Source organism: Pleurodeles waltl, chromosome 6 (genome assembly GCF_031143425.1).
Source record: "Pleurodeles waltl isolate 20211129_DDA chromosome 6, aPleWal1.hap1.20221129, whole genome shotgun sequence".
NCBI lineage: Eukaryota > Metazoa > Chordata > Amphibia > Caudata > Salamandridae > Pleurodeles > Pleurodeles waltl.
In genome coordinates this window covers 1,440,405,438-1,440,432,845 of record NC_090445.1, presented here as the reverse complement: position 1 = coordinate 1,440,432,845, position 27,408 = coordinate 1,440,405,438, and the positions used below count along the sequence as shown (strand labels likewise).

Here is a 27,408-nt window from a genome sequence, read left to right as displayed (position 1 = left end):
TATATATATATATATATATATACACATTCCTTACAAGTCTATAGGTCCATGTGTATCCGAAAACTTATAAGCAAGCCTTTAAAGTGGACACTGAAGAATTAACAGTCTTTCAGGTAGGTAGCCTAATACTTCAGCAATCTCCCTTCCAGAGTTGGTGGTGAATCTTTTCCAACATGAGTTTTGACTTTGCTTGGTATGTGGCTCAAAGGGATCGTTCACTCATTCCAGAACATTTGTGAAAGTGAATGGAACAATTGTTGATGCAGATTTAGCGTATTTTTTTTTTTTTTTTACATGGAACCAAAAGATCAAGGCAGGGCAATATGCAACCATTTCACAAGTTATAGGGAACTGGATTCGCTTGGCCACATGAGGCATCAATAGTCCAGTAAGTCTCTTTTCTACCTCAAATGGAGTCCTTGTATGGATTGAAGGCAAATGGTGATCAACACAGTTCAACAAAACAACTGAAAGTAGGAATATTTTTCCAGTAGTAGCAGGTCTTCCAATCAAGGACAGACTGAGGAGATGGCAAAAGGGTGAACAGGCCACGCAACTGGTCAAGAAGCATCAACTTTTAACTTAAAACTGCTTCTTCCCATTGGCACTGTGACTTCCTTCCAATTGTGCCAATTAACAGACTTTTGCAGCCTCATCTCTCACACTGGAACATCTGCATAGCTGGCATAAGAGTCCCTGGCATGCATATTCCCAGGTCTGTTGACCACAAGCAAATTGTATATGTGATCTACAGACATGTCCTCCAATGGAAACCAGGTTGCAATAAAACAAGTTAAAGAGCACATGATACTTACTGCATTTTTACCCTGGATCCTGCAGGAACTGCATGTCTTGCATTCTATACACTGCCATCGTAACGCTTTCACATTGGACGTTAACTCTGGACAAAATTTCAAACATGATGGATGCCCTGGCGGGAGAAAAGAAAAAAAATAGACAATCTCAAACGACTGCTCAGAAACATTGGCACCAATATATTGTATTGTATGAAGTAAAACCAAGGCGGTTATCTAATGGCTAAAGTTTAACAAGAAAAAAATAAACAAATTAAGAGCATTTTGAAGCGTCATTTTTTTTGTGTGTTCAACGCATAACAGAAGAAAACCAAACCTGATGTGAAACCAAATACCACTCTTTTTTGGAGCACACTAAAAAAATAATCTCAAAATTGGGCATGTGGCCGAGATGGCCCAGGGAAAAAGTCACCTTTCCGTGAGCCTCCGTTCCTCGCCTGGACCATTCACGATCATCCTGCCAACAGGGGTCTCTATGAGTCCCTCAAACGAAGAGGACTCCCCCCTCCCCCCTTTCATTGCTGGCAGACAAAGCCAGCTCTGATTCTCCAATTGGCCCATGACGGAGGTGACAAGTTCTGCTGCTGTGGATCTGGCCTGCACCCAAATTGTGGTCAGCTACATAGGTAAGGGCGTCTAAACCGCATGAAGAGCAGAAGTTTCATTGGGACTAGCAAGTTGGGGGCTGAGGGAGGATTTTCAACTCGGGCGATCCAAATAGAGACTGTTGTTGCAGGCTGATCATGTCAAACTTACAGAGCGAGAATTATATAGAATCCTCCTTGACCTCAATGCGACCCTCCCTGATAACCATGCAAGACCAACTGAAAAACACTGCAAACCGAGATACAAGACTTCAATGTGAGGGCAGAGGATGCTGAGGGGTGCTCTTGAAGCAATAATTTCCATTTCCTAGGATTCCATGAGGAACTGCAAGGCCCCAGTGCAAAGATCTTCCAGGAGGACTGCTTGATGATTACAATCCTGGCTAACCAGATTACAAAGTTTTTCTCTATTGAGAGGGTGCACAGGATTCCTGGTCATCCCCCTATTATAGGGGCTCACCCACATCCAGTAATAGCACACCTGCTAAACTATAGAGACAGGGGATCTCCTACTGCAACTGTTTAGAGCGAAAGGCCCATGGACCTACAACAGAAACATCACGCCGAACCCAGGCTACACACTGGAGGCCCAGCGACATCTCAATACCTTTGGACAGGCATGAAACTACGTACTCACAGCTTGGTAGAAAAAACACCTAATTTCTTCCCCTTCCTGGAGAAGGCCCGGGCATGGTTGCCTCCTAGGGAGTACAGGGGCAGCTGGGAACAGATGGAGATGATCTACTGGGCTGGTCCAAAGGGAGGCCCAAGCACCGGGGCTGCCAGCACCAGCCATGACCTCGCTCCTCTGAGGAACATTCCTCAAAGGAAAGCAGGTGGTGGCAGATGACCCCCACCATGGCGTCATCAGATTTCAGGTCCTGACCCCTAATACAGATCAGGAATAAGTACTGGGATCCCTCATTTCAGTGAAGTCAGATCGGGAGACCACGATTGTGCTGGCCAAGAAAGAATTCCCAATTCTGTGGGATTCCTTTCTAAGTTTGGTGGACTATGCTCATACACGATGAGTGAGTAGGTATACCTTGGTATTCCAGTTTGCTACAACGAAGACTTTTCGCTATGCAAGCACCGCATTTGGGCCCAGGAGGACCAGTTTGTTACTGGTTCTTCTGACATAACTCTTGGCATGCCCACCCAAGAGACTTTGGCAAGCACATTTTAGCACTAAAGGCGTGTTTGTTACTTAATGCACTTTTGGGGACGTTGTGGCACAATGCCTGTTAGTGTCCAAGCCAAGGGTATGGGAGTTACTGTTACAATTTCAGGGTTTTTTGTGATCAGGCAGAGCAGCACTGAAGGGAGTGCTGGAGGAGCGGTTCACACGGGTTGACCCAGATGAGGCAACACAGGACGTATGAATACCTTTGGCGTAGGCACATTTACATTGCTTGCCCCCAGGAGATGTACCTCACATTGGCGGAACTAGATAAAGTGTCCAGACACTGGAGAAAGCAGACATTTGGTACCAGGTATTCTGCTTATGCTTGAGGGGTACTGGTTTGAAATGCTCCGGGGGTGCCCTATGTGCACAGTATAGTTGTGGTGGATGCAGACAGCTGCTATGTGCTGGTAGAGGGAGAGCTGGATGGTTGACCTCTTTCGGCAGTGTCTGTGCGCACCAAACATGCTCCAGGGTGAGTCCTTTCACACCCTATTGCCAGCCCAGGTTTGGATCCCCAGGCACCAGATATCTCGGTAGGAGATTTCAGTCGTGCCCACATCACAGACATGGAACGTTCCATTAACCCGTCCCCTCCACATCCTCTCCTCCCCCCCCCACCCCCCACCTAGAGCCTCCACGCGACAAAGCACTTTAGACAATGGACAGCCGCAGCGCAGTTGCAGGATATCTGGCAGATGGTCACCCAGGAGAGACCGAATGCTCTTATGCTCTGGGCCACCAGGTACACACTAAGCTGGATTACACCCTCTGTAATACAGAGTTCTGGCCTCGGTGCTCAGCTCCGAGCACTTGGGGGGGCAATATCATATCACAGCCCGCTCAAGGTTGCCTCTCGCTGGGAGGTCAGGGCGCAGATACCAACTTGGCGACTGCCAACAGAGGCCCTTCTTAACACAGCCTATAGAGACACCATTAGCGCACACTTGCTTCACTACTTTGAGAAAAACGAGGGCTTCAAGGTAATAGAATGAGATGCAATAAATGTGGTCCTGTGTAGACATTGTATTAAGACTACATGGGAGGGGAGACCCTCCGTAGCGTTATAGAGTTAGAGCTGCACCTGTGGGCAACCAAATTAGAGGCACTAACAGTGGTCGAGGAACAGGCACATCTAAGAGCTTTGGAGTCAACATAGGGGAAGAGTTGTGCTGCCTTAACACTGATTATAATTGGCTGCTCCAACTTCTTCGATCACTGGTCCATCCTGACCAGTGTGGGCTAATCCTCCACAGGGCAACCTTTAATAATACACATCGGTTGTGTCAAATTATGGGAGTGGTTAAAGGGGCCACGGAACTTCAAGTGGCGGTCTCCGTGGACTTTGGGAAGGCATTCAACACCCTACGATGGTTGTACTTACTGTTGAAGGCACCCGGCACGAAACAGTTTCTCGGGTGGGTCAAACTGATGTACATGGCTCTGCAAGCCGGAGTAAGGGCATGACTCCAGATATCACTTAAGTTTAGGATCGGCAGAGATACACTTCAGGGATGCTCCCTATCGCCCATAATGTTTGCATTGGTCATGGAACACCTGGCCGCACTGCTGCAAGCGAGGGGCCCAGAGGGGAAGAGTGGCAGTGGGAATGGACTGGCACACAGTCACCCTCTACACAGACGACGTGTTGGTCTATCTACGTGACCACAAACAAATACTGCCAGCCCTATGTGGAGAAATTACAGGCCTCCTGGCTAAATGGAGGGGTGGGGGGGGGGGGGCGGGGGGGGAATCATGTGTTTTTCCGTTACATGGGGTGAAGCATACAGTTATAGGGGAGCCCGAGCCCAACTACCTACCCCTGGTGCTGTACCGTGTAGTGAGGAGATAGACGATAGTCCAGAAGCTTAAGAAAATATGAGGAGGAAAACATGGCAGTTTCTTAGCTGTGTTTATTTGTCACTTCCTATTATGGCTTTAAGCCTGTCTCTAGTGCCTTGCTCCTCTTTGGTCCAGGAATGTTTGTAATGTTCCTAATCTCTTCTTCTTTTCTCTGTTTTTGTAGGTGGTGCAGAATTCACCAACTGGCTCACAGTACCTACGTGATTTAGGTGCTCACCGGTGTTTACGGATTGACCATAGATAGAGAAATCATGCAAAAATCCTTGCTGACAATAACTACCGTTACCACACACTCTTCCCTCCCAACCCAAAACCAGCTGATTCGACCGCATATGTGGTCACGTACCTTGGTAAGCCCGTCCCTACTGGGACGCGGCTGGCAAATGCATCCTCCTCGTCCACTTGATGCCAGAAGGGTATTCGTACGTGGTCGCTTTGAGGCTCGGCACCCCACACGTTCAGACTCCGGGGTTTTGCTTCAGGTCATGGCATCCTGTTTTCATACCCCAGGCCTCATATCCTCTCCCGTCTTCCAGCCTTTCTCCTCCCTTTCCAGAATTGCATGGAGGCTCTCTCACTTCCATTTGCCAATAGGTGTGCTCTACATCCTCTGATGTCTGCGCAGGACTGCAGATTGTTCAGGACGTGGTTCCCCCGGGGCAGTGTTCATCATCCCGTAGCAGCCAATCTCTGGATGTCGTGTGCTGGGATTCTGACGTGAGTTTCAGGTGCCTTGGGACATTCCGGTGCCTTGGTGTCAATGGGTACCAGGCCTACAAAGATCTCCTAGACGGTAATCCTGAAAGAACCCTGGTGCCGATACGTCAATCCCTGGGATTGGGGACACGCCTGCTCCCATCTTCTATGAGCCAGGCTTCTGTAGCCAAGGTGATACTTGAACTGCTTTCATATTTGTTTTTTGTGACAATACTGGGGGTCCTGACCAGGGCGTTCCTCAGACCTGCGAGGGTTAATCTCTGATTGGATATGGGGCAGGCTCACAATCGTGTGTATTCGGACACTCCAGCTGTCAATGGAGTAGTCGGGGGTACCTGACCTCGAGTTATATTTTGTGGTAGCACAGACAGTGTGTCTTGGGATGGCTGGTGGGTACTGCAATGGGAGACAGTATGACAATTTGGAAGGAGCTAGGGAACTTGAGTCTTGGACTGGCTGTTGACACCTTGGGGCTCATCCTAGGGTATGGGCTGATTAGTGTGTGGTGTTAACCTTTATTGAAAAAAGATACATCCAAACCAGACGCTGGCAGACACCCTCAGCCACACAGTTGCTGCTTTGGAGCGTGCCTGGGATGAGAGCCCTGCTGAAGTTGCATAATTTGACAGTGGTGAGAAGCAGGGGTGTCCAGCATAGGTGACATAATGATGGCGCTTTGAGCTCCTTTCAGGAGCTACAGGACGCATATGGTCTGGGGGCTAGTCTACTTCTTGCTTACAATGTTCCTATCTTGAAGATTAGAAAAACTTGGGTAGTGGGTCAAGAGGCACCAACCCTACACCAAGGGCTACAGTGCATCCTAAGAACTGGCTTAGGTAGAAAAGCTGTCAATACTGAACAAGGCTCTGCAGGCTGCTGATGCAGATCATGCACTACAGACTAAGCCTCGATGGGAGGAGTGCTTTAGAGCAGTACTGACAACTAAACAGTGTTGGGTGGCATCGGAACAGGTGAAACCAGTATCCATTAAAGCCAGCCTACAGTTTATACATTTCAACTAACTGCACTACACATACTTTACACTGCACTCGCTCCATAAGATGTTTCCAGGTGTGGCACCGATGTGCCCATGTGGTGGCCACCCAGGTGCAACGTTTCTACATATGGTGTGGGTGGTCCAACAATGCGCAAGTATAGGTGAAAGTGATGGAACATATCTTGGAGCGGTTTGATATACAGTTGCCACCTGACTCCTTGTGCCTGCTAGGGATTGCCAAACAGAAGAAATGCACCAAACACTACATGAAACTAGCAGACCTGGCCCTTTTAAGCATTCAATAGCAATGACCTGGAAGGCAGCACAGCCTCCCTCGATCAGATGTTGGCTGCAAGTAGTGCATAAATGGGAAGCAGCTGAGGCAGGTGCCATGTCTCAATCTACAGCTGCAAGGGGGAGGTGATGTTACTACACTTAGGATCACATGTGCTTAAACTTCAGGAGAAATTAGACGTCCCTGCATAGTAGTAGATATTGGATGATGTCCCTGGGATCAAAACTGGCCCTGAATGTGAGCTTTATAAACGACCCTCAGAGAGCTGCCACACCCTCATCCCCATAGCCCGGATCGGGCACTCTAGATGGCCAGTTGGGATGTGTACCCTACCCACCTCATCCATTTATGCACATGCTCCTGCCATTTTTAAGTTTTTTGGTCTTTATATTGCTCATATCATCGTGCTTCCGCTACTGCCCCCGAGGTCCTGATTCGTGGTTTACAGTTTTTGTTACAACTGTACTTTTTCTTTTCTGCTTTTATATATTTGGCATCACCCTGAGGGAATGTAAATGACTGTGTTCACTCCATTTGCTGTGATGATGAAACCCCACAGTTCCATGTGCGCCAAGTACATTTCCATACTGCTTACTGTTATTTTGTTGCATTATTAAATGTACTGTAATCCTATGTGCGGACATATATGCTGACATATGACAGTGATTTGTTGTTGCAATATATCAAAATGTCAATAAAAAAAATATTTAAAAATATATATCTTCTGGAAATTTTGATCAGTTTGCTCCATTACTATAGGCCAAGTAGTAGGCGGCCGAGGACGACAGGGGTGATATTAAAAATGCCCAGCTAAAAAAAAAAAGCATGCCAACACAACAGGACTGCAACAATATTTAAATAGTTCAGGATAATGGAATTCAAGTCCCAACATTAGGACTAGTGCATTTACAGACCATAATACCATGGTATGAAAATTGGATGTATCATCTCAATTCAATTAAATTCTCTTTATTCGGTCAAAATTTCGATCATTAGAGTAAAATCAACCATACATCAGTACATGAAAATGAAAAAAATGACTAAAAAGGAATAATAGCAAGCTCTTAATAGGTATTAAAAACAAGAACAGCCTTTGGTTTCTTCTTGGTCTAAAAGAAAGAAATAGCACAAAACCTCCATGCCTACTTGAAAACCAATCGCCATCACATTTAAACAAGCTCCTGCTAAAGTATATTGGAGTCCAATTCACAGCTATTTAAAATGAGATATACTTTTAACCATTAATACATGTGTAGATACATAGAATCAAGACATCAGTATAAAAATAGTTTAAAAACTACTAATGTAAGATTCAGTATACCATTAGCTTAAAAAGAAAAAACACATTTGTGTCCAGAACTACTGTTATTAAAATAATTCAGATACCAACAGTCTAAAGTGCAATGTACTATCATACGTAATTAAATTCATAAATAGATGCAATATCTTAGCGGTAAAAACTGTTTTGATCTCAACAATCTAAAATGCAGTGCGCTATAGTGCAATAAATAGATTGACAGATAAATGCTTTGACCATGAAAACTAGAATAATAAAAACGAATACTGTGGTTAACATAATATTGTCACTATAAGTTATAGTAAAATTTAGTGAGAAAATGTCACCTCTAAAACCATTGAACAGAGACAGGGGGAAGGGTATAAACCAACCAAAAATCATAGCCATCTGTTGTTCCCCGCAATACCCGCTATAAAGCTCAACATTAGAGGTCAAGCACTAAGAGTGGCCCTGAAACGAATAGACCAAGCTTCTGACAAAACTTTTGTGACCGTGCTTACAACCAATGTAGATGAGTCATATTTGCAAATTCTGTAGGCGTTAGCTCGGTCATATAATAGCAAGGCTTTACATAATGGGATAATCCATTTCCCCCCCTAGGGCTTTTATATAGGGGGCAGAAAAACAAAACATGTTCGATTGATTCCTCCAGTGTATTACATTTTGGTCCTTTATTTGCCTCAGGGCTATCATCTCAATTCACAACCCTAAATATACTTCTCATAGAAGATTAAGGAGTCCGATACTTCGACCACAACCAATGGAATGGAGTATGTTACTTACACTGACAGTTAGATTGCTCACATAAGAAGCCAAGTCAAATCGGATTTGCAAATGGCCGGGTCCACACTGAGGTTGCATGGTGAGCAAATGAATGGTGTTGGGAGGCTCCACCAAGCATCTGCCAGCAGTTCAATAGATTGCAAGCACTGTACAAAGATATGTTGGCAACACTGTGTTAGAATGAAGGTTCTCCTGTGAGTTGGATGCAAAGCTGTGTCTCCTGCCCAGGCATCCTGCTTGGGAGAGGCTGAGGAGCCAACCCCTCAAGCATGTTTAAGACTTACTGCTCCTGCTGAGGGGCTGTGCACACTTGAGCTCATGAGACCTGAACCCTGACCCGCTACCTAGAGATCAGAGCTGAACTTACTGCTCCCTAGAGGGGGACCCAGAGTACACAGCTCGCGGCCAGCAGCACGCACACACCTCATATTCAGAGGGTCACTTGCAGTCGACATCATGGAGGGCACGTCGATAAGGGCCTAGGGAGGCCCATTTCTCCCAGCTCCAGGAGGCTCATGACAAAGTACCCAAGGCAGAAGAAGCAGGGGTAGGATACAACACCCACTGAGAAGGGAGTTAATGGGGGGGGGGGGGGAGGGGGGGGGGGGTTAGAGGTCTCATGGAAACGAACACTGTAGCACTACAACAATGTGACACATGCGTACCATGGATATTATATTGGCTCATGCTTATATTCAAGTAAATATTTTCGATTATGCTGCCAAAAAAACTTGTCTGTAGGGTTTACTTGTTCAATTCTACAGCAGACTACCTTATTACCATTTTCATACTCTGATGTTTTTTTTTTGTTTCTGTAAAAATGTCAAATGAAGAGGAGACAGCATTACTTTTTATTTAGTGGCAAATCAATACAATGGTTTAGACTAGAAATCATTTTATTAGACCTACTGGTGTAAACTGCATGTGAGCAGTTAGTTACATGTGGCTTATACTCATGGATGCTGACATAACAGCTTTTGAGAAAACTGACAGTTTATTTCTCTTTTCATAGGATCTGAATCCCATGAATACTCATGAAAACATACTCAAGTTGTAATATCTTGCATGATGAATTTCTATCATTTAGAATATTGCATCCATAAATTCAACAAGAATCTACCTTTGCAAAAGTAACTGTGGGGAAATTATTTTGCTCCTTGGGTAGCTCCTTCCCTTAAGCCTTCACTAAATAGAAGGTAGTTCCCTTTCCGTTCCAATGGTGCACTATCTCAGGACTCGAGATAATCTGTGCATTAGCCACTTGAGGGGGACAGAGGAGCCACCTCCAGATACTACTCATTTTAGTTCTACTGGGAGTAGAAAACAATCTGAAATGTGAATCTCGCTCACCAAACATGAAAGCTACAACCAACTATATACATATCATCATACAATAAAAGCCACCGGGTCACTGCGGTCAACAATAAACTCTCCGCTCTCTTTCCACTTGCTTAGCATAGGCACTCTAAACAATTACGAGTCACTCCACCAACAAACCAGTCACACTCTAGATACAACTCCCAAAACTTTTGTTTTCAACTGTAGACTTATCAAATGTGATCATATAACTGCCATTAATCACTAATAACATGAAATACTAACGAAAGATGGATAATTTCATCTGCCTAAATGAGACACGCGTATTAAAAGTGTAAAAATCAGATCTCCGATCTCTGCCAATAATCTACTTTCCACTTTGCTAAACAGTTTAGAGTAAGTGCATTGCGTGATGTTATAGTCCAGGTGTCTTCAAACTGGGGGGTGGGCCCCCCTAGGGGGTCCTCAAGTGATCCCAGGGGGGGCACCAAGCTGTGGTCAAAAGAGTCATTACACAAATAACAGTGTTTTGTTTTAAGCAGAAACATGTTATTGCATTTATAAAAAGGTAACTGTACTTAACTGCAATGTTTAAATACATCTAGACCTATTTAAACATTGCCATCTTTATAAAATAATTATGAAAAAATTCTGATGGGGGGGCCCAATGATTTATATTTTTCAACTGGGGGGGGCGCAGCATTAAAAAGTTTGGAGACCACTGTTATAGTTGTTTACTGAGGGGTGGCAATACTAGTATGTCCTGGAAATATAGCCAGGTAAACAGATTACAGCATCTGCATTAAACGAACAAGTCTTTGTCAGTGTCTATACAACTTTACTGGAGGTGCTAATTAAAGATAATTTGATCTTAATGAGGCCGAAAGAGGATCACCAGTCATTCTACAGGGAGCTGATCCGAGAAAGGCAAGAAAAAGTCCCACCATAAACCCGTTCCTTCACCTGAAACTGGTGTGTGATAACACTCCCACAAGCACCGCCACATTCCAAACTAACAGTGCAGCAGACTGACAGCCGTAACCAAGCCCCCACTGCTAAGCTGACATGGACTTTCTCTCGTCAGACTTTTTTTCAAAATGAGCATTTATTAAATCTCAATTATAGTGCAGCAGGGCATGCTACGGGAGAAATTATTTTTTTCCGGCTACACTCAACCTGTCTTGTAAGCAGACTAATTTATGCTATGGACACATTAAAATGTTAGTTGCCAGTAACATTGCTCAAACATCGTTTTTAGAGGTCAATGCTGACAGGATCCTTTATTTTAGACTTTGTACAGCTCGGACCAAATCAAGCCAACATCGCAGCATCGTTAGCGTGGGATAATGGAGAGAGTGCAGTGCTAGAATATACAAAATCAATTTTGGATGTACATTTTGAAAGGTAATCGTCACAGATAGCGAGTTGAAGCGTTATAAGGCAGCAACGATTCAATACGCTCATCTGCACATGCTCAACATGGAAATAAATGTACTATACAGGCATTGGAATGTGAGCAAGGGTTCCGTTATATAGGATGTCATGAGGCTGTAGTTTAGAATCGGGCATGCCCAAGCAATGGAATGGAGGCGAGAGTATTTATTAATATAACTCTGAGACACAAAAGTTCTTCCATTCCTCTATTGAACTCTATGTACAGAGTAGCCTTACTTGGGTCTGGAAGAATGTTATTCCGGACATTGTGTGCTGCCCTGGAGACGGACTGGTAAATTATCCTTTGTCTTTTGAATTTTTGCAATTCAAGCAACAGCCCTTCTTTCTTTTTGGAACTTCTGTTCTCCACTGGGATAGGAATGAATGCCATTTGTAGACAGCAGTTAACAGCTGCTTCCAAAAACAGGTCTCGACTATGTCTAGTTTATGGGAAACAAATGCTGGCTGTTGGGGTGTACAGACTTTTAGATTTATTCATTCGGACCCACGTATGTCACATTTGTTAAAGAGGAGCCATTTCAGAGAACTTGGGCCTGGCATGATTCAGTTATCTTTGGGTTAGTAATTACCTGCAACGCTGAGTTTAGTGCAGTTTTAGGGTTACTACTATTGATAAGGGGAGACCAGTGAGAAAGACAGCACCACAGTACAGTCTTCAGTCACTTCAAGACTGCACTATCATGTGCAGATCCTGTTTAACGATCAAGTATTTCAAAATGGGAATAGTGCGAAATTGCCATAGACGAGTGTGATGTGGCATGACCTATGAACCAGTCTGTTGCCAAGACTTGATACTTATCACTGATCTTGTTCCTAAAGAGTTTTGGTTTAGAATCCGTTCGTGTACAGGCGCTGATGTGCTATTTGGCGAAATTAGGGGATTAAGGTCCATATTTATACTTTTTTAGCGACGCATTTGCGTATTATTTTTTTACGCAAAAACGGCGCAAACTTGCAAAAATACAATTGTATTTCTTAAGTTTGTGCCGTTTTTGCATCAAAAAGAGGCACAAACGAGGCGCTAAAAAAGTATAAATATTGGCCTAAGTTTTGAAAAGTACTTAAATAGTCAGGTCTGACTTATTTGGAGGCCTTTCTATAAGTAAGCGACATTTTGTTCACAGCCAGTCTTGAGGCAGAGTTAATTTTTTCTATCAGTGTACTGATGAATGTTTGAGCCAGTTTTTCAGATTGACATCAATGAGTGATTCAACGGGTCAACAGAGTAGAGGCTTAGACAGGGCAATCTGATGCACCATGGGGAGACTAAGTTGATTTAGGGAAATGTTTCTCATCTCAAATAGGAAGCGATCAATTCTTCAGGTAATATCCTAACCACTTTAGAACAAGTGCCATCAGCAAAGGTTGCTGTGACGTCAAGAAGAATTATAAGTTAGGATTATCTCTTATCTAATATATTCACAATATGAGTGATACGTTTTAATTATCAGTGTTGGACCTACTGATATGGATAATTAAGAACAATGTAGCCAAACATCATTTTTGTTGATTGTCTGCAAGCAACAACATCTAGGAGTCTTTGTACTAGAAAATCAAAACTACACTCCTAGGTTTGTACGAGCCTATTTGTACTGCAGATTTTAAATTATGAATGCATCTTTTTAAAATAAACTTTAGGCCATGTTGGAGGTTGTAATGCATTTTAAATTAACCGTCTGATTTTACGAAAATGGTTTCAAAGCACAAGTTTCCTACCTTCAGTAATGCTCTTCCGAGTGGATATTGGAACCACATGCTCCTCAACATGTGAATATTTCCCTGGCATCAAATTGGAAGCCGAGACTTTAAAGCAGTTCGCCTGCACAGACAGGTGCTACTGTGCTGCTCCTAGCAGATGATGTTGCACTCTGGAAGGGGTTATCAGAGACACATACGCACACACGTCGTTGCTTTCTAAGGCCTGGCTACGCTTTCAGATGCAGAACCATTTGCAAACTGGCATGACAGGTGTGCAGATCTCCATATTGGGACCTTTTAGATGTAAAAGTCCAGTTCACAGAATTGGGAGGTTTAACGGTCAGTGAGGAATCTGCAGATATACAGAATATATACATATACTATATATGGAGTATCCACCAGAAAGATTACTACTGAAGGTATGCAACTTGTTCTTCTAAAACACACATTCCTAATCTTGTGAATAGGTACTATATCAGTACCTCAAACAGGGGTTGGGTCTGTGAACTGGCGCATATGAAAGTCCTGCAGGAATGCGTCAGCAAAATGCCCATTTCAATGGACCAGACTGTCGAAGCAGTAGTTCTTCATTAAGATGTGCACCAACATAGCTGCCTGGACAATATCCAAGACAGGCACTGTCCTTGCCAATGCAGTGTAAGCAGCTTTGGTTCTGGTGAAATCTACCTGTAGGCTTTCCGGAGGCTCCTTCTTACACAGTGTGTAGCAGATCTTGATGCAGAGCACAAACAATCGTAAGATGGTTGGATTCTGCACAGCCTTGTTCTTCTCTGCCCTAGCAACCTGCAAATCCCTCCCCCCTCAAAATGCTTATCGTCCACCTGATGTTCCTTAGTGTGATCAATGTTAAAAATGAGTGCTATTTTGAAGTCAAAACAATGGAGTGTCTCTCTCGAGGATCAAAGCAAAGAGTAAAGAGTGCTGGAGCTTGATTGTTTGCCAGACATAAAAGGGTGTTACCACTTTTGGCAAATAAGAACCAGTGTCCTGAGCGCAAGCTTATCTAGGAAGAATGTTATTTAGGGCGGCTGTACAGAAAGTCTGAAGCTCAAGTTATGCCAATCAGGAAGACCGTTTTGAGGATTAGGAGACATAGTGGGCAACTGTCTCTCTGCTCAAAGGTAGGTCACATTAAAAGTAAGAAAAGTTAAATCGCACTGTTGCATCACAAAGGACTTTCGTAGGACAAGTGTTGCAAACTTTAGAAATCTCATCATGATAGGTGATTTAAACTAGGAAAATTGATGTGGCAACCACAAAAAGCTGGGAGGGCTTACAAATATCTTTTTACAGTGCCCAAAGCAAGTCTTTAATGGGCCTGGGTTAAAAGAAACAGCAAAACTTCAGACAATCTGACATGCAGTTGGGTCAATCTGGCAGGTACAACAACAATGACAAATGTGTCATGGCAAAAGGCATTCTCCAGTTTTGTAGACCGATACCTTGCCACCAAAATAACATCAACAACTTCAGAAGTAAGGCCATATGAGGTCAATTACAGTCACTCAATCTCCATGCAGGGAGATGTAGGTTGAGCAGGCCTGGGTGCAGCATCCTGAACTACCTCAGAAATAGCAGCTTGATCGGAGGACAGATGCTCATGCTCTGGAGTTTCAGGTACCACACTCTCCTGACCTAATCTAGTGCCACTACAATGACTTGGGTCAAGCTGTTCATGACCTTCAGAACTCAGGGCAGGTGAGGCAGTGACTGGAAGGGATGGAAGATCTTGTGCTGTACTCTAGGTGGAATAGCTCTCCAAGAGGGCTTCCTTGATGCATTAAAAATTGTCTAGGTTGTCTCCATTGATGGAAGACTCCCTGCACCAGTTGCAGGCGTAAATGCCAATTTGTGGTTAGCTAGGTGTTTGTGGCTTAGGTTTGTCCGCCTTGTGTACTGACTGTCATCAATCCTTTTCATTTTATTAAAGTTTTGTTGGAAGTGAAGATTGTAGTGTTCAGACTTGTACATGTATCCCATCCTTCAAATAATCAGATAAATAACCATTCTTAACGGCCAATTTACTTTCACTTCTAATAGAAACATTACTCTGGACTGCAGAGTACAAAAATAGGCAAACTGCATTGTTCGCACTGACAAAGTCCTCTTAGCAGTTGAAAGTAAATCCTTGCTTGAGCTGTGGAGCTTGAGTTAATATTTTGTTTCTAACCTAGTTACAAAAGCATTTGCGTTTTTGTTTGTTAGTTGACAGAGATATTTCAAACCATACATTCCTCACCTTGTGAATATTCCAAAGGCGTCAGACTGGATCCAGAAAATTCAAAGCAGTACTACTGTGAGTCGACAAGTTGTGCAGCTCTATGCTGACTTAGTTTGACTCCAGAATTGAAGAGTGAAGCTAAATTTGACCGTCACCTTTACACACAGACATCAGTTCTCTTTTCACTCCTTCAGACGCCGATATCCAGGTCGGTCGGCAGCAACACAGATTTAGAATTCTTAAGTGAGACCATGCTGAGCATTTTAAACATTTTATCAATTCCCTCGAACGCACTTTCAAGCCCTAAGCATCTGCACGGGGCTCCAGTATGACCTGTGCTGAGGGTGTACCTGCTGACAAATGTTAAACACATTTCAGGTTCAGCGCTGACTCTGATGCAAACTTTGATGGCTGACGGTGCCGGCTCCCTCCGCACTGACACCAGCACTGAAGCCACGGACTCTGGAACAGGATTCACAACCAATTGTGCTGCCAGAAAATCCATCGAAACCAAAAGGCAGCAAAGTCATCTCAATGGAGCACAGCCAGACAGGAAGTCCTCAGATTTCCGTCTTTACCACAAAGTGGAGCTCAGACTATACACAACCGTCTTGGTACTGATCCAGACAATACCAATTTCAACAGAGGGGATGATTTTGTTCTCCAATATGATGAAACCAATTGGTATGAGGAACAACAAAATGGCAACGGCCTGGATGCTTCCCGAGATACTGGCATTCTCTCTTCCTTGCTATCCCACCGAACAAACTGCCTCTTTTGCGGTCTGAATGCGGAGCAGAACTACTGGACCTACAACCAATTACTATACAGGTGAAAACTAACGTTCTTATAGAGGTACTCCAGACTGGTCAAGCACCTACAGAAGCTCTACTGCCATTGAATGAAGTCCTCACAGACACCCTGTCGGGAGAAACCCTGTTCGAGACCCCCGTTGACTAGGCAGATAGCGGAGCGCAATCGACCAGCAGCAAGCGACCTGGACTTCCCACACCAAACATTTTGGTAATGCAGGCATCTACTTTTAACATTAAACCTAACGGCTTCCCCCACCCAAAAGCTAAGTGACTCTTGGCAAGCACATCTCATTCACAAGCTTTGCTCTACAGTCTTTAAACACCAGCAGCCTTCAAGGCTACTACTCTCGTGCCCTATGAGACACGGTGGCCCACGTTTTGCCAGCAGCTCCGGATGACCTCTAGGTGTCCCTGACAAAAGCTATGCAGGATGGTCACGATGCATCAAAATTTATGATCCACTATGGCTTGGACAGGCTTCTTAGGTCAGGCAGTTGCCATGGGTTTGGTGCCATTCCTGGATGAGTCGTACAGGTTTCTCTGGCTATGCGCCAAAGCATCCCAAATGGGCATGCGATTCAAGGTTTGTCTTTTTGGTGAGAAAGGGGAGTCAACCCTCTAAACGTGTTAAGGAAAGCAGGGCTACAGCATGTTCTGAGGCCTGTCTACCCCTACCAGACACCTCCAGCAACGATTTCACCCTCTTTGAGGCTATGTTAGGGATTGCCAATAATACCATCATCAGACCCCTTGGCCATCCTAAAAGATCTCCAATGCCTTGTGTCCAGGGTTGCAGCTTGCAAAGAGTGGCTATGGCATCAATAACAGGCAAGCTAATACCCACAACCCTCTAGCTGCCACACAAAAACTTTAGTGTCCTTCCTTGGCACACAGCCACTGAGTCAAAGAACAGGATTCAACATTTCCGCCAAGGGGGGCAGACCATCATGTCAGACTACTCAGTCCACCAAACTGTAAATTGTAGCTGAGCCCTGCCATTTCTTTCTACCCCCAAGGCACCTTCCACCACCATCAAGACTGGTCATTGAGGGCTACATATCGGTCTTGCAACAGGAACTGCAGGTCCTTTTGGTCAACGTGGCCATAAAGAGGGTTCTGGCTTTGGAAATAGGATTAGGTGTTACTCTTGTTACTTCCTTATGCTACAAGAAGGCGTCTTTCATCCGGTCTTCGTTATTCACCATTTTAATGCCTTCCTATGCAAGGACAAACTCAAGATTCTTACTGCTATCCCAGATCCTGCCTGTCCTAGACTCTGGAGACCTGACTGTAGTGTTGGACCTGCAGAACACGTCTCCAACATCCCAGCCCTGCAGGACCACAGGCACTACTTACAGTAAGTAGCGGGCCAGGAACATTTTCAGGTCTGAGTGCTCTTGTTTGGCCTCAAGTGCTCCTTGGGTGTTCACAAAAGTAATGGTGGTCACAGCACGCCGTTGAAGGTAGAGGATACCAGTCTTTCTCTACATAAACAGGCTTTTGAAAGAATCACCCCAGGCAGTCAACCACCTCCAGACAGTGAACCCTCCCAACACTGTTGCAGTTCACTAAGCAACATGCCAGTCGTGCCCGACTGCTTCTCAGAAGCTCCCCTTTATGAGAGCCATTGTGGATACTGCACAGTTGTGTGCTTTTCCCCCCACAGCAGAGATTCTGGGCGCCCAGGCAATGATCTTGATATCGCTCATTGGCATGGAGATGTATAACGGAGACAAAGGCTGTTGGGATTGCTGTCCTCCTGCATCTTGCTGGTAGCACATGCCAGTTTGGCACATGCATGCTCTGCAGTGTGATCTGAAGTCCCAGTAGGCACACCACCAAACGGGGGGGGGGGGGGGGAGAATCTGTCAGACTATCTAGATTTTGTCTGAGACAACAAAAGACCTTCACTGGTGGCAGCTGGTCTGCAACAGGGTCAATCGCAGACCCCTCTCCTTACCCTGACCAGAACTGACACTAGTGACAGATGCCTTCCTTCCTAATTCCAGAGGCCATCTGGGAGAGGTGGGTATAATCAAAGAGGCCTTTAGTCTCCAGCGGAAGCTTGACTCAGCATCAATTAGTTGTAGTTCAGGTGGAAAGCCAGAGGGAGAACACAGACGGTGCAATTAAGAAGTCAGACTCCTGCTACTTCTGAGGCAAAGCAGCAGGAGTCTGTACTCTATGGTGTAACCTGATGCTTTAGTTGCCTTCAAGGACATCGCCCTAGACTTGGAAGTACTGTTTTTGTGTTTTAAACAGGTCATTGTTGGTTTCAGAGAACGAAATGCCCCTGATTTGCCATTGAAGGCCTTCCTGCCCACAATCAGAGGATGGCTGGTTTAGTTGCTCATGGACAACACCAGTGCCATGAGCTACAGCAACAAACACGGCGTTATAAGGTCTTTGGTCCTGTGTGAGGAGGCTCTACACCTCTCGAAGTAGCTGGACTGCCAGGGAATTTCTCTGGTGTTGAAACACCTGGAGATGTGTACAGTAAGCAGAAATATGTAATTTGATTTGTCATCTTGAGTTATACACAGCCGAATCAGGAATTTATAGCGAGTCCCATTCCTATCGGCAAGCCTCGTGGGAGGTGGGTTTGAAATGTGGAGTAATGGTGTAATGTGCAAACCACAGATCAATTCTAGACATGCAGCGTCATTTGTGACATACGGGCAACTTATCTTTTGAGGTTCTTTTTATTTTCTCTATTTTTTTTTTTTTAACATGCATCATTGAAGCAGTTTATCACAAGGGGACCTGTAGAATTTTGTCTTGATAACAAAGAATTGACACTTTTTGATTTGGAATGTGCTTTTTTAATTTAATAGTTAACATGACAGTAGTACAAGAATTTATTAAGTGGGCATACGCGTGTAGAAGTCATTTATTTTCACCTCCAAATGACATCAAGGCAGATTTTGATGTAAAGGAGGGTGGGCATTTTATAGAATTGAAAAACAGCAATTCAGATTTTATTGCCACTAATTTTCAGGAACCTCTGCCATCTCAAGGGTCACCGACTGGGAGGCTAATTTCAAAGATCCTGTTTTTGATTTAATTTGCTGGCGATGTATAGGTAGAGTTACGAGCCACTGATGTAAGGGTAGTATACAGCATGGTAAAGTATGATCTTAAAATAGGGATGTAATTGTTGAAGTGCACTGGCAAACAAAGTGCACGATGTGGGCCTCCACAGAAGACTTCAACAGAGATGGAGAAGAATGAACAATATTTAGGCTGCTGAAAAAAGCCAGAGGGAGAACACAGACGGTGCAATTAAGAAGTCAGACTCCTGCTACTTCTGAGGCAAAGCAGCAGGAGTCTGTACTCTATGGTGTAACCTGATGCTTTAGTTGCCTTCAAGGACATCGCCCTAGACTTGGAAGTACTGTTTTTGTGTTTTAAACAGGTCATTGTTGGTTTCAGAGAACGAAATGCCCCTGTTTGCATGGGGCCTCTCACAGCTAGCACGTTCAGATCATTCAGTTTATGTATCTGCAGAAAGCCTATGCAACACCCAAAATACAGACTAAAATAAGGCCACATAAGGACGTGGGTACGCTTAATGTGGAGAAAGGGTAGTTAAGTTAATTCATATAGTTAATCATATCTATTTTCGAGTTTCTTCTGTGATGAAGGTTAAGAAATTCAAGATTTCTGAGTAAACGCTAAAGTAACCACAAAGTGAATGTCTATGTGATAAAGAAATGAGGTGGTGGAAGCTTTAGTGCAGGTGAGAGGAGTGTGGGGAGTGACTGGGTGAATCATGCAGTTTATGCCTGTGATGTATGTTGTATGATAGGTTTGATGGTGTTTGTAGGTGAAGGGGTGTGGTGAGCGAGAGTAATGTGTAAATGTGTTTGTGGGTTGTGTGGTGGCCGAGAATGTGCGCGGGGGAATGCCGGAGTATTTTCTGTGTGCGCGCGTTTTTTGTGGGAGTGAAATAATCAATTACCCTTGGTGGAGAAATTAATTTACTTTCCACCTATCGATTTTGTAAAGGTTAAACACTTTTCAGGCTTAGGAAGCATAGGCTTTCATTGCTTATTCATGGTCTTTCTTTGAGCCATGTAACACTCATTACGAATATTTACTGAGATAATAGAGAAACAGTTTTAAATCAATTTAAGGCTGTGCAGTTTACATCTAATCGCTAATATTATTGTATATATGGAGAAAAGATTAAACAGAACGACATTTAGTTCAACAAAACACTCTTCTCTCCTGAAGCCTGGGAACTGTTCCAGAACAGATGTGTCGTGGTTTCGCTCATTCTTGTAAATTGATTTACACACATTGCTGGTAGCCGTGGTTTAATTCTGTTATCACCTTCTCATAAATACAGGGCTGTCTATAACCGGTATGTTTTTAAAAGCAAGTTGCCCCTGCTAGGTTTAAGGTTGCAAAGTATGATGACTACGTGAAATTGTTTGTGAAAGAATTTTCTAGGCAAAATATTTTTTCCAAGATCTTTTGTCCAGTGAAAGTTTTTTTCTGAGACTGTTTTCCGGCCAAAAAACAACTACTTTCGCAGGACTTTTCCCACACAGTTGCAGCGACATTTGAAAAATAAAAAAAAATTAACAAAAAATAAAAACTCTGCAAAGTTTGCAGGAGTAAAACGTTGCATTTAGCCCCCTTTATTTCCCATATAAGACAACCACATACATTTCTCGGGAGTGAATAGCTATCGATCGGAAAGGATGTAAAAGACAATGGTAACAGTTCTTAACGCTCCTTTAATTATAGCATTCAGGGTCTATCCCTCTGGACCATATCTAGCACAAATGGCACGAGTTAGAAAATCTGAAGTACTCACCACTGCTGCCACAGTCTGCACAGGAGATTAGTTCTTCCGGCTTTTTCTCGCGATTGGATTCTTTCGTCCCCAAACAGAAACTACAAATTGGAATGGGATCCGCTCGCGGCTGGTGACAAAAAAATAAATAAGCAATTAAATTAAAAGCATATTCACTAAAAAGTATTGTGCAAACTAAATCATCTATACTGCTACACTTGTTTGCTTTGTAAACTAAAGCGGCCCACCCCGATGGGCACTTGAAATAATCAATAACGATTCATTTTCATGCCCTTCCACAGGGAGTGTACAAAAGCAGTGTCCTCCTAGCGCGCACGAGCCACACGCACACTGCAAACCCACTTGTGTGCACGAGTGGCCTCTTGGGAGTTAGTTAAAAGGTTGTACTATGGACGAAGGCAGGCTGATATATATTTTAACTCTGGCTCAGTTAAATTTAAGTAAATTGTGACAATGGATTACCGTGAGAGCAAAAATGGAATGCGAGCATTCTCATCTCATCTGTCCAGTGTTAACTGTATAGCTTGCTGATTTAGGTAAGTATACAATAAATAGGAGACTTCTTAAAGTACAAGTATAGTTCAGGGGTGTGGAATTTAATACAATGGCTAACTGTCAATTGGACAGGTTGCTTCATAAATCTACTTGTCCTGGGGAAGAAAAAAAAATAAGAATACTTGTCCCTTTGGTGCCATGTAGTGCGGTGATTAATTATGGCAGCAATGTCATTACTTAAGAGTTCCAATAATAAATAGCCTCTCTGATTATGCCAGGGCTAATACTATAGTAGGGCTTGAATACTACCTACTAAAGTGCATGTTTTGAGGATTTTCACCAGCTCTTCTCTAATCGTTTCCCATACTGAGAAAGGTTGGAAATTTACTCCTGACAAGTGCAGAAGTAAAAGTTCAAGGGTTGGAGAAAAGTTAACTTGTAAATGCTCAGATTTTTGCATGAGCAAATCTACACATGCATATTTGCTCATGCTAAAATACAGTTCACAAATATGCTCTAGGAGCACAATTTCCTAGTCCACTTCTGTAAATTCTTGTGAATTCATGAAGGCTTTCTTTAAGAATTGGACCCCCAATAAGGTCTGTTAACCAAGACATTTTGTGTTTATTAAAATTCTATTTCTCTCTACCCATCTATCGGCCGGCTTTACTCTTAATGATATCATTCTGCTCCTCCACAAGGAGTATATTGGCACACAAAGTTGTTTTGTTCAATGCCAGAAACTACTGTGGCAACATGAGCTTTTTCAGACCACTTTGTTTTTGCTTTTTGCCAATGTTTGTTAAAATGGTGAGGGTCTTACAGTAGCCAAGTGTTACAAAGGCCATATCAAAACAAAACACATTGACAAAACTAAAAGACTGATAACCAATGTTGAATCAGTTGGCTTTGCCAGGGATTGTTTATTTTCATGTTTCACATAATCTTGTTGAAAATGATTACACTGATTTACAGTTAGGAATATTTTTAGGAAATACTAGGATGCATCAGCAGTTTATTAAATGATGCTTTGAAGAAATAGTTCCTCACAATTCAGTCATTTAGCAAAACGTTTTATCTACTTGCATTTTTTTCTAAACATTTTAATTTGAAAGAAAAGAATCATCAATATTTCTTGCAAGCTTCTGCAAATATTTGTACTGAATCAGAGAGTATTTTGGGAGTATTATACTTAGCGTCATATTGTTAAACCTTCCAAACGTGTACACACTTTTTTTTTATTTTTAACTGGAACCACTGTCATTAGTGCAGGGCACCCTTACAGCACTTATTTAGATTGCTCACCCTAATAATAAAGGCTTTGCATTAATAAACCATAAATACAAGTTCAAACAGCATTAACATAGGGACACAATTATCACCAACTGCTGACAGTTCCCTTCCCTGTAAACTGGCAGCCAAATGGTTTGTGCTGCAGGGTGATGGGCCTACTTGTTTCAAGGACAAAATAAGCAGGAAAACGTGTTGCCATTGACCTTAAACAATGTGTCCTAGGCATCAGACTATACATCCCTGATACATGGGCCAAACATCAACCACAAATGATGGATTCGCCAGCACATCACAAAGTCCCTACAGATCTAGGTTACAAAAGAGAGCCAAGGTACCAGAGTGTGCATGTTATGCCTAGACTTCAGGTTTTACATTACACACAGACCTTCATACCGGATGGTTACAACTCCCAAGTTATTCTAAGAGAAACAGACCCATAAAGTGTAAAAACAATTATAGTCTGTTACATACAGAAATCCAAGGCAGGCAGCAAGCAAGACACTAAGCTTTGATTTAAATGCTTCATGCAGTTAATTTTTAGATGTGCTGTGATAGCCTTGAATTCTTTTTGCCTTATTTTGTTTTGTCAATGATCAATGGTAATGTGGGATGCTAGCCAGTTTAATAATGAAGGAAACTTTGTGATCCTTTTATTCTGTCCTGCATCCAGGTGGCTGTGACTTATCAGTGCCCAACTCATCACGCAAAGATTGAAACTCAGGTCTTTTTGCACTAGCAGAGACATTCTAAGTGCTTGAAGCACGCTCATTACTTTGCACCCATCGGTCTGGGTAGGTTTTTTTGGGCAGCAGACACTGAGCCACTCCGGTCTAGTTAGATGTGGTTAGTGTGGTTCAGAGACTATCGGATGCAGCCTGCAGTTATCAAAAATTCATATGTATGTCCTTCCCGAATCTAGGATAAATGCAGGTCATGAAGCCAATGCTTAGTTAACCAGAATTTCAAAAGCCACACGCAGGGTTACCAAGACACCATCACATGCTTAAGTTAGTATGGTACAACAGTTAAAGTTTCGGTTCATACAGCAATAACAGAGGCTAAGATTACTATGTATAGTCCTTTTAGGAACACCCTACATGAGTCTGAACCTTCATTAAGCAAAAGTGCTGATCATGGATGAGCACAAAATCAGCTATTCATCCTAGTTGATGCCATCCTGTACACAAAAGGGAACCTCCATAGTAACCTGAAGTCTCCTTTTATTAACCTGCAACTAACTCCCCTCTACATGAAAACAGGTAGGTGGCAATTGAAATGCAAGCACAATTCAACAATAAGAAATAAAGCACTATCAACATCTTCAAAAGAAAACTTCTTAAACCAAAACCTACAAAGTAAGAACCTACCTTGAATAAAAATAAATTTCAGACTATGCTACTCTTTTTGTCTACTGACTCCAGCCAGGACCATCAAAAGTCATTAGAAATCTCAAAAGCAGAAAAGAACACTAGAATTATATTGGGAGACATTGCTCCACACAAGCTATAAAGTTCATAAGCGAACCAAGCTGACATCTGGGAAATGGGTGACTCAGTTTTGATAAAAATAGAGAAAAAAATTGAGAAAAAGTTTTAAAATGAATTTTGTGATACTCTTAAGCACGTTACACAAAGGACCAGGCTGCAGGAAGGAAGCAGCTATGTTTCTGGAGAAGAACATACAAAGCACCACGAAGAAGCAGAATGTAAAGCATGTGTTTCCAAACAACCACTGCAACTAGGAAGTCTATTACTCCCCCTCTGATCTCTAAGTGTTCGCACGAAGATCTGGACTGAACAGTACTTCCAAGAAGGTAGCATGCAAGGTTTTTTTCTAGCTTCTCGATCTAAGCCCCAATCAAAGGAGACAGGGTACTCCCTCAAACTCCCCCGCCAACAATAACCTCAATACCCCAGGACTCCAGCGAAGTTACCCCACTAGAGCCAAAGGATGAAAACCTCCATCAATCCCAGTAGTGAAGTTGGCCACTGTGTAGACATAAGATGTCTGCCCCCTCCAGGAGTCTCTCACAGAAGAGGCTGTCTGTTTGCTTGACTTCATATTATACTAAAGATTAGAAAGTACTAAAAAGTTGATAAGTCCATGCTTGCGTTATGAGATTTCACTCAGACTCATTTTATTTAATCATCCAGTAATCCCATTTTCCATGGCAGAGTCATAAAGGCAGCGTTCACACACAACTACCCAACAAAACAAACATTTTGAACTGAACTATAGAAACCTCTAGGCACCAGGATTTTTTTTTTTTTTTTTTTTTTTAAAAGAGGTGGTGAGCGACCCCTTAGGCAAGGGTCGCTCCCATAGGGGGCAAATTATATTTAGGACATTTCTGCCCCCCCCCCCCCCCACTTGGGGGCAGGTTGGCCTATTTTTATGAGGCCAATCTGCCCCCAAAGGGGATAGAAATCACTAGACACCAGGGAGTTGTTTTTTGTTTGTTTTCGTGAATTTCACGCAAGGGGAGCGACCCCTTAGGCAAGGGTCGCTCCCCTGGAGGGAAAATTTATTTTATGCCATTTCTGTCCCCCTGGGGGGAAGTTCAGCCTATACCACTAGGCACCAGGGATTTTTTGTTTTTGTTTTACAGATGGGGAGTGACCTCTTAGGCAAGGGTCACTCCCCTGGAGGGGCAAATTGTATTTAGGCCATTTCTGCCCCCATTGGGGCAGATCGGCCGATTTTTGTTAGGCCAATCTGCCCCCATGGGGGCAGAAACCACTTAGGCGCCAGGGATTGGTGTGTGTGTGTATGCGTGTGTTTTCTTTAGGGGGCAGCCTCTTGATTAAGGGTCGCTCCCCATGGGGGAACATTACTGTTGGCCATATCTGCCCCCAATGGGGCAGATTGGCCTATTTGTGGAAGGCAGAAAGCCCACCAGAGGCCAGGGAAGTTTTTTTTTTTTTTTCAAATAAATGGAGCCAAAGTTGGTTTGCCCACCAGTGGGCAGATGGGGCAATTACCCCTGATCCACACCCCGGGGGGGGGGCAGAAAGTCTACTAGATGCCAGGGATTTTTTTTTTTTTTAAACAAAAAAATATTGGGGTGGTGGCTACCAACCAGTATGGGCCTGGTTACGCCCCACCTCAACTGAAGGGGGTAACAGTCTTTCAGCTCTCCCCCGCACTCTAAAACATCTTATCCCAGAGCAAGCAAGAAGACATTTGATTATTTGGGGTTTTAGTGTTTCATTTAGGCCATGAGAGCTTGGCTTACTCTCAAATCGTCCCACTTGGAATGGTGAAGGCTGCACTTTACGGACTTTGGGACGCTGCCATGTAGAAAAATCCACAAGACCTAGACACATCTGAAAACTAAACATCTGGGTGATTCCAGGGTGGTGTGTTTCACATGCACCCCGCACCATTTTTGCACCCACAATCCCCTGCAAACCTCCAACTTTGCTGGAAATCACACATTTTCCCACATTTTTGTGATGGAACCTTCCGGAATCTGCAGGAATCCACAAAATTCCTACCACACAGCATTGTCTCATCTATACCGATAAAAATTCTGCTGCACTTGTCAGCGTAAAAATGTTTTTTTTTTTTTTTGCCAACTGCCCTTTTGGTTCCCCCTCAATATCGACATGTTTTTGGCTCTTCCCTTTCACAAGCACTTGGCCCACCTACACAAATGAGGTATAATTTTTACCGGGAGACTGAGGCGACCATTGGGTGGTATGAAATGTGTCCCAGTGCGGCGATCCCACACAGAAATGTGGGGAAAATGTGATATTTTTTTAGCTAAATTTGATGTTTGCTGTGGATCTGGTTAAGAAAACATTGGGGGAGCCACGCAAGTCACACCTCACTGGACTCCCTCGGGTGTTGGGTTTGGTAGGTTTCCCTAGAAGGCTGCCGAGCCCAGGACCAAAAACGCAGGTGCCCCCACAAAAACAAGCAGTTTTGTATTCGATAATTTTGATGTGTCCAGATAGTGTTTTGGGGCAGTAGGCCCACCCACAAAAGTGAGGTACCACTTTTATCGGGAGACTTGGGGGAACGCTGTGTGGGAGGAAATTTGTGCCTCCTCTCTGATTCCAGAACTTTGTCACCGAAATGAGAGGAAAAAGTGTTTTTTTGGCCAAATTTTTACGTTTGCAAAGGATTCTGTTAACAGAACCTGGTCAGAGCCCCCCAAGTCACCCAATCTTGGATTCCCCTAGGTGTCTAGTTTTCAAAAATGCGCTGGTTTGCTAAACCTCTGTTTTCTGTGAAAAAATGTGATGTGTCCACATTGTGTTTCCTTTCGCAGGCATTAGGCCTACCCTCTCAAGTGAGGTACCATTTTTATCGGGAGACGTGGGGGAAACACAGAATAGCAAAACAAGTGTTATTGCCCCTCGTCTTTCTCTACATTTTTTCCTTCCAAATGTAAGACAGTGTGTAAAAAATACGTCTATTGGAGAAATGCCCTGTAATTCACATGCTAGTATAGGCACCTGGAATTCAGAGATGTGCAAATAACCACTGCTTCTCAACACCTTATCTTGTGGCCATTTTGGAAATACGAAGGTTTTCTTGATACCTATTTTTCACTTTTTATATTTCAGCAAATGAATTGCTGTATACCCGGTATAGAATAAAAACCCATTGCAAGGTGCAGCTCATTTATTGGCTCTAGGTACCTAGGGTTCTTGATGAACCTACAAGCCCTATATATCGCTGCAACCAGAAGAGTCCAGCTGACGT

At 43.5% G+C, this 27,408-nt stretch overlaps 1 protein-coding gene across 5 annotated transcripts in view; it reads right to left on the bottom strand.

Moving 5' to 3' along the window:
• KAT6B (lysine acetyltransferase 6B) overlaps nt 1-27,408 on the bottom strand; it is a 346,743-nt gene that overhangs the window by 161,362 nt on the left and 157,973 nt on the right. For all 5 annotated transcript variants that reach the window (XM_069240850.1, XM_069240852.1, XM_069240854.1 and 2 more), the window contains exons 3-4: nt 20,908-21,016; nt 816-931 (exon numbers count right to left, since the gene is read on the bottom strand). In XM_069240850.1, the coding sequence (XP_069096951.1) occupies nt 816-931; nt 20,908-21,016 (225 nt within the window). The remainder of the gene's footprint in view (nt 1-815; nt 932-20,907; nt 21,017-27,408) is intronic.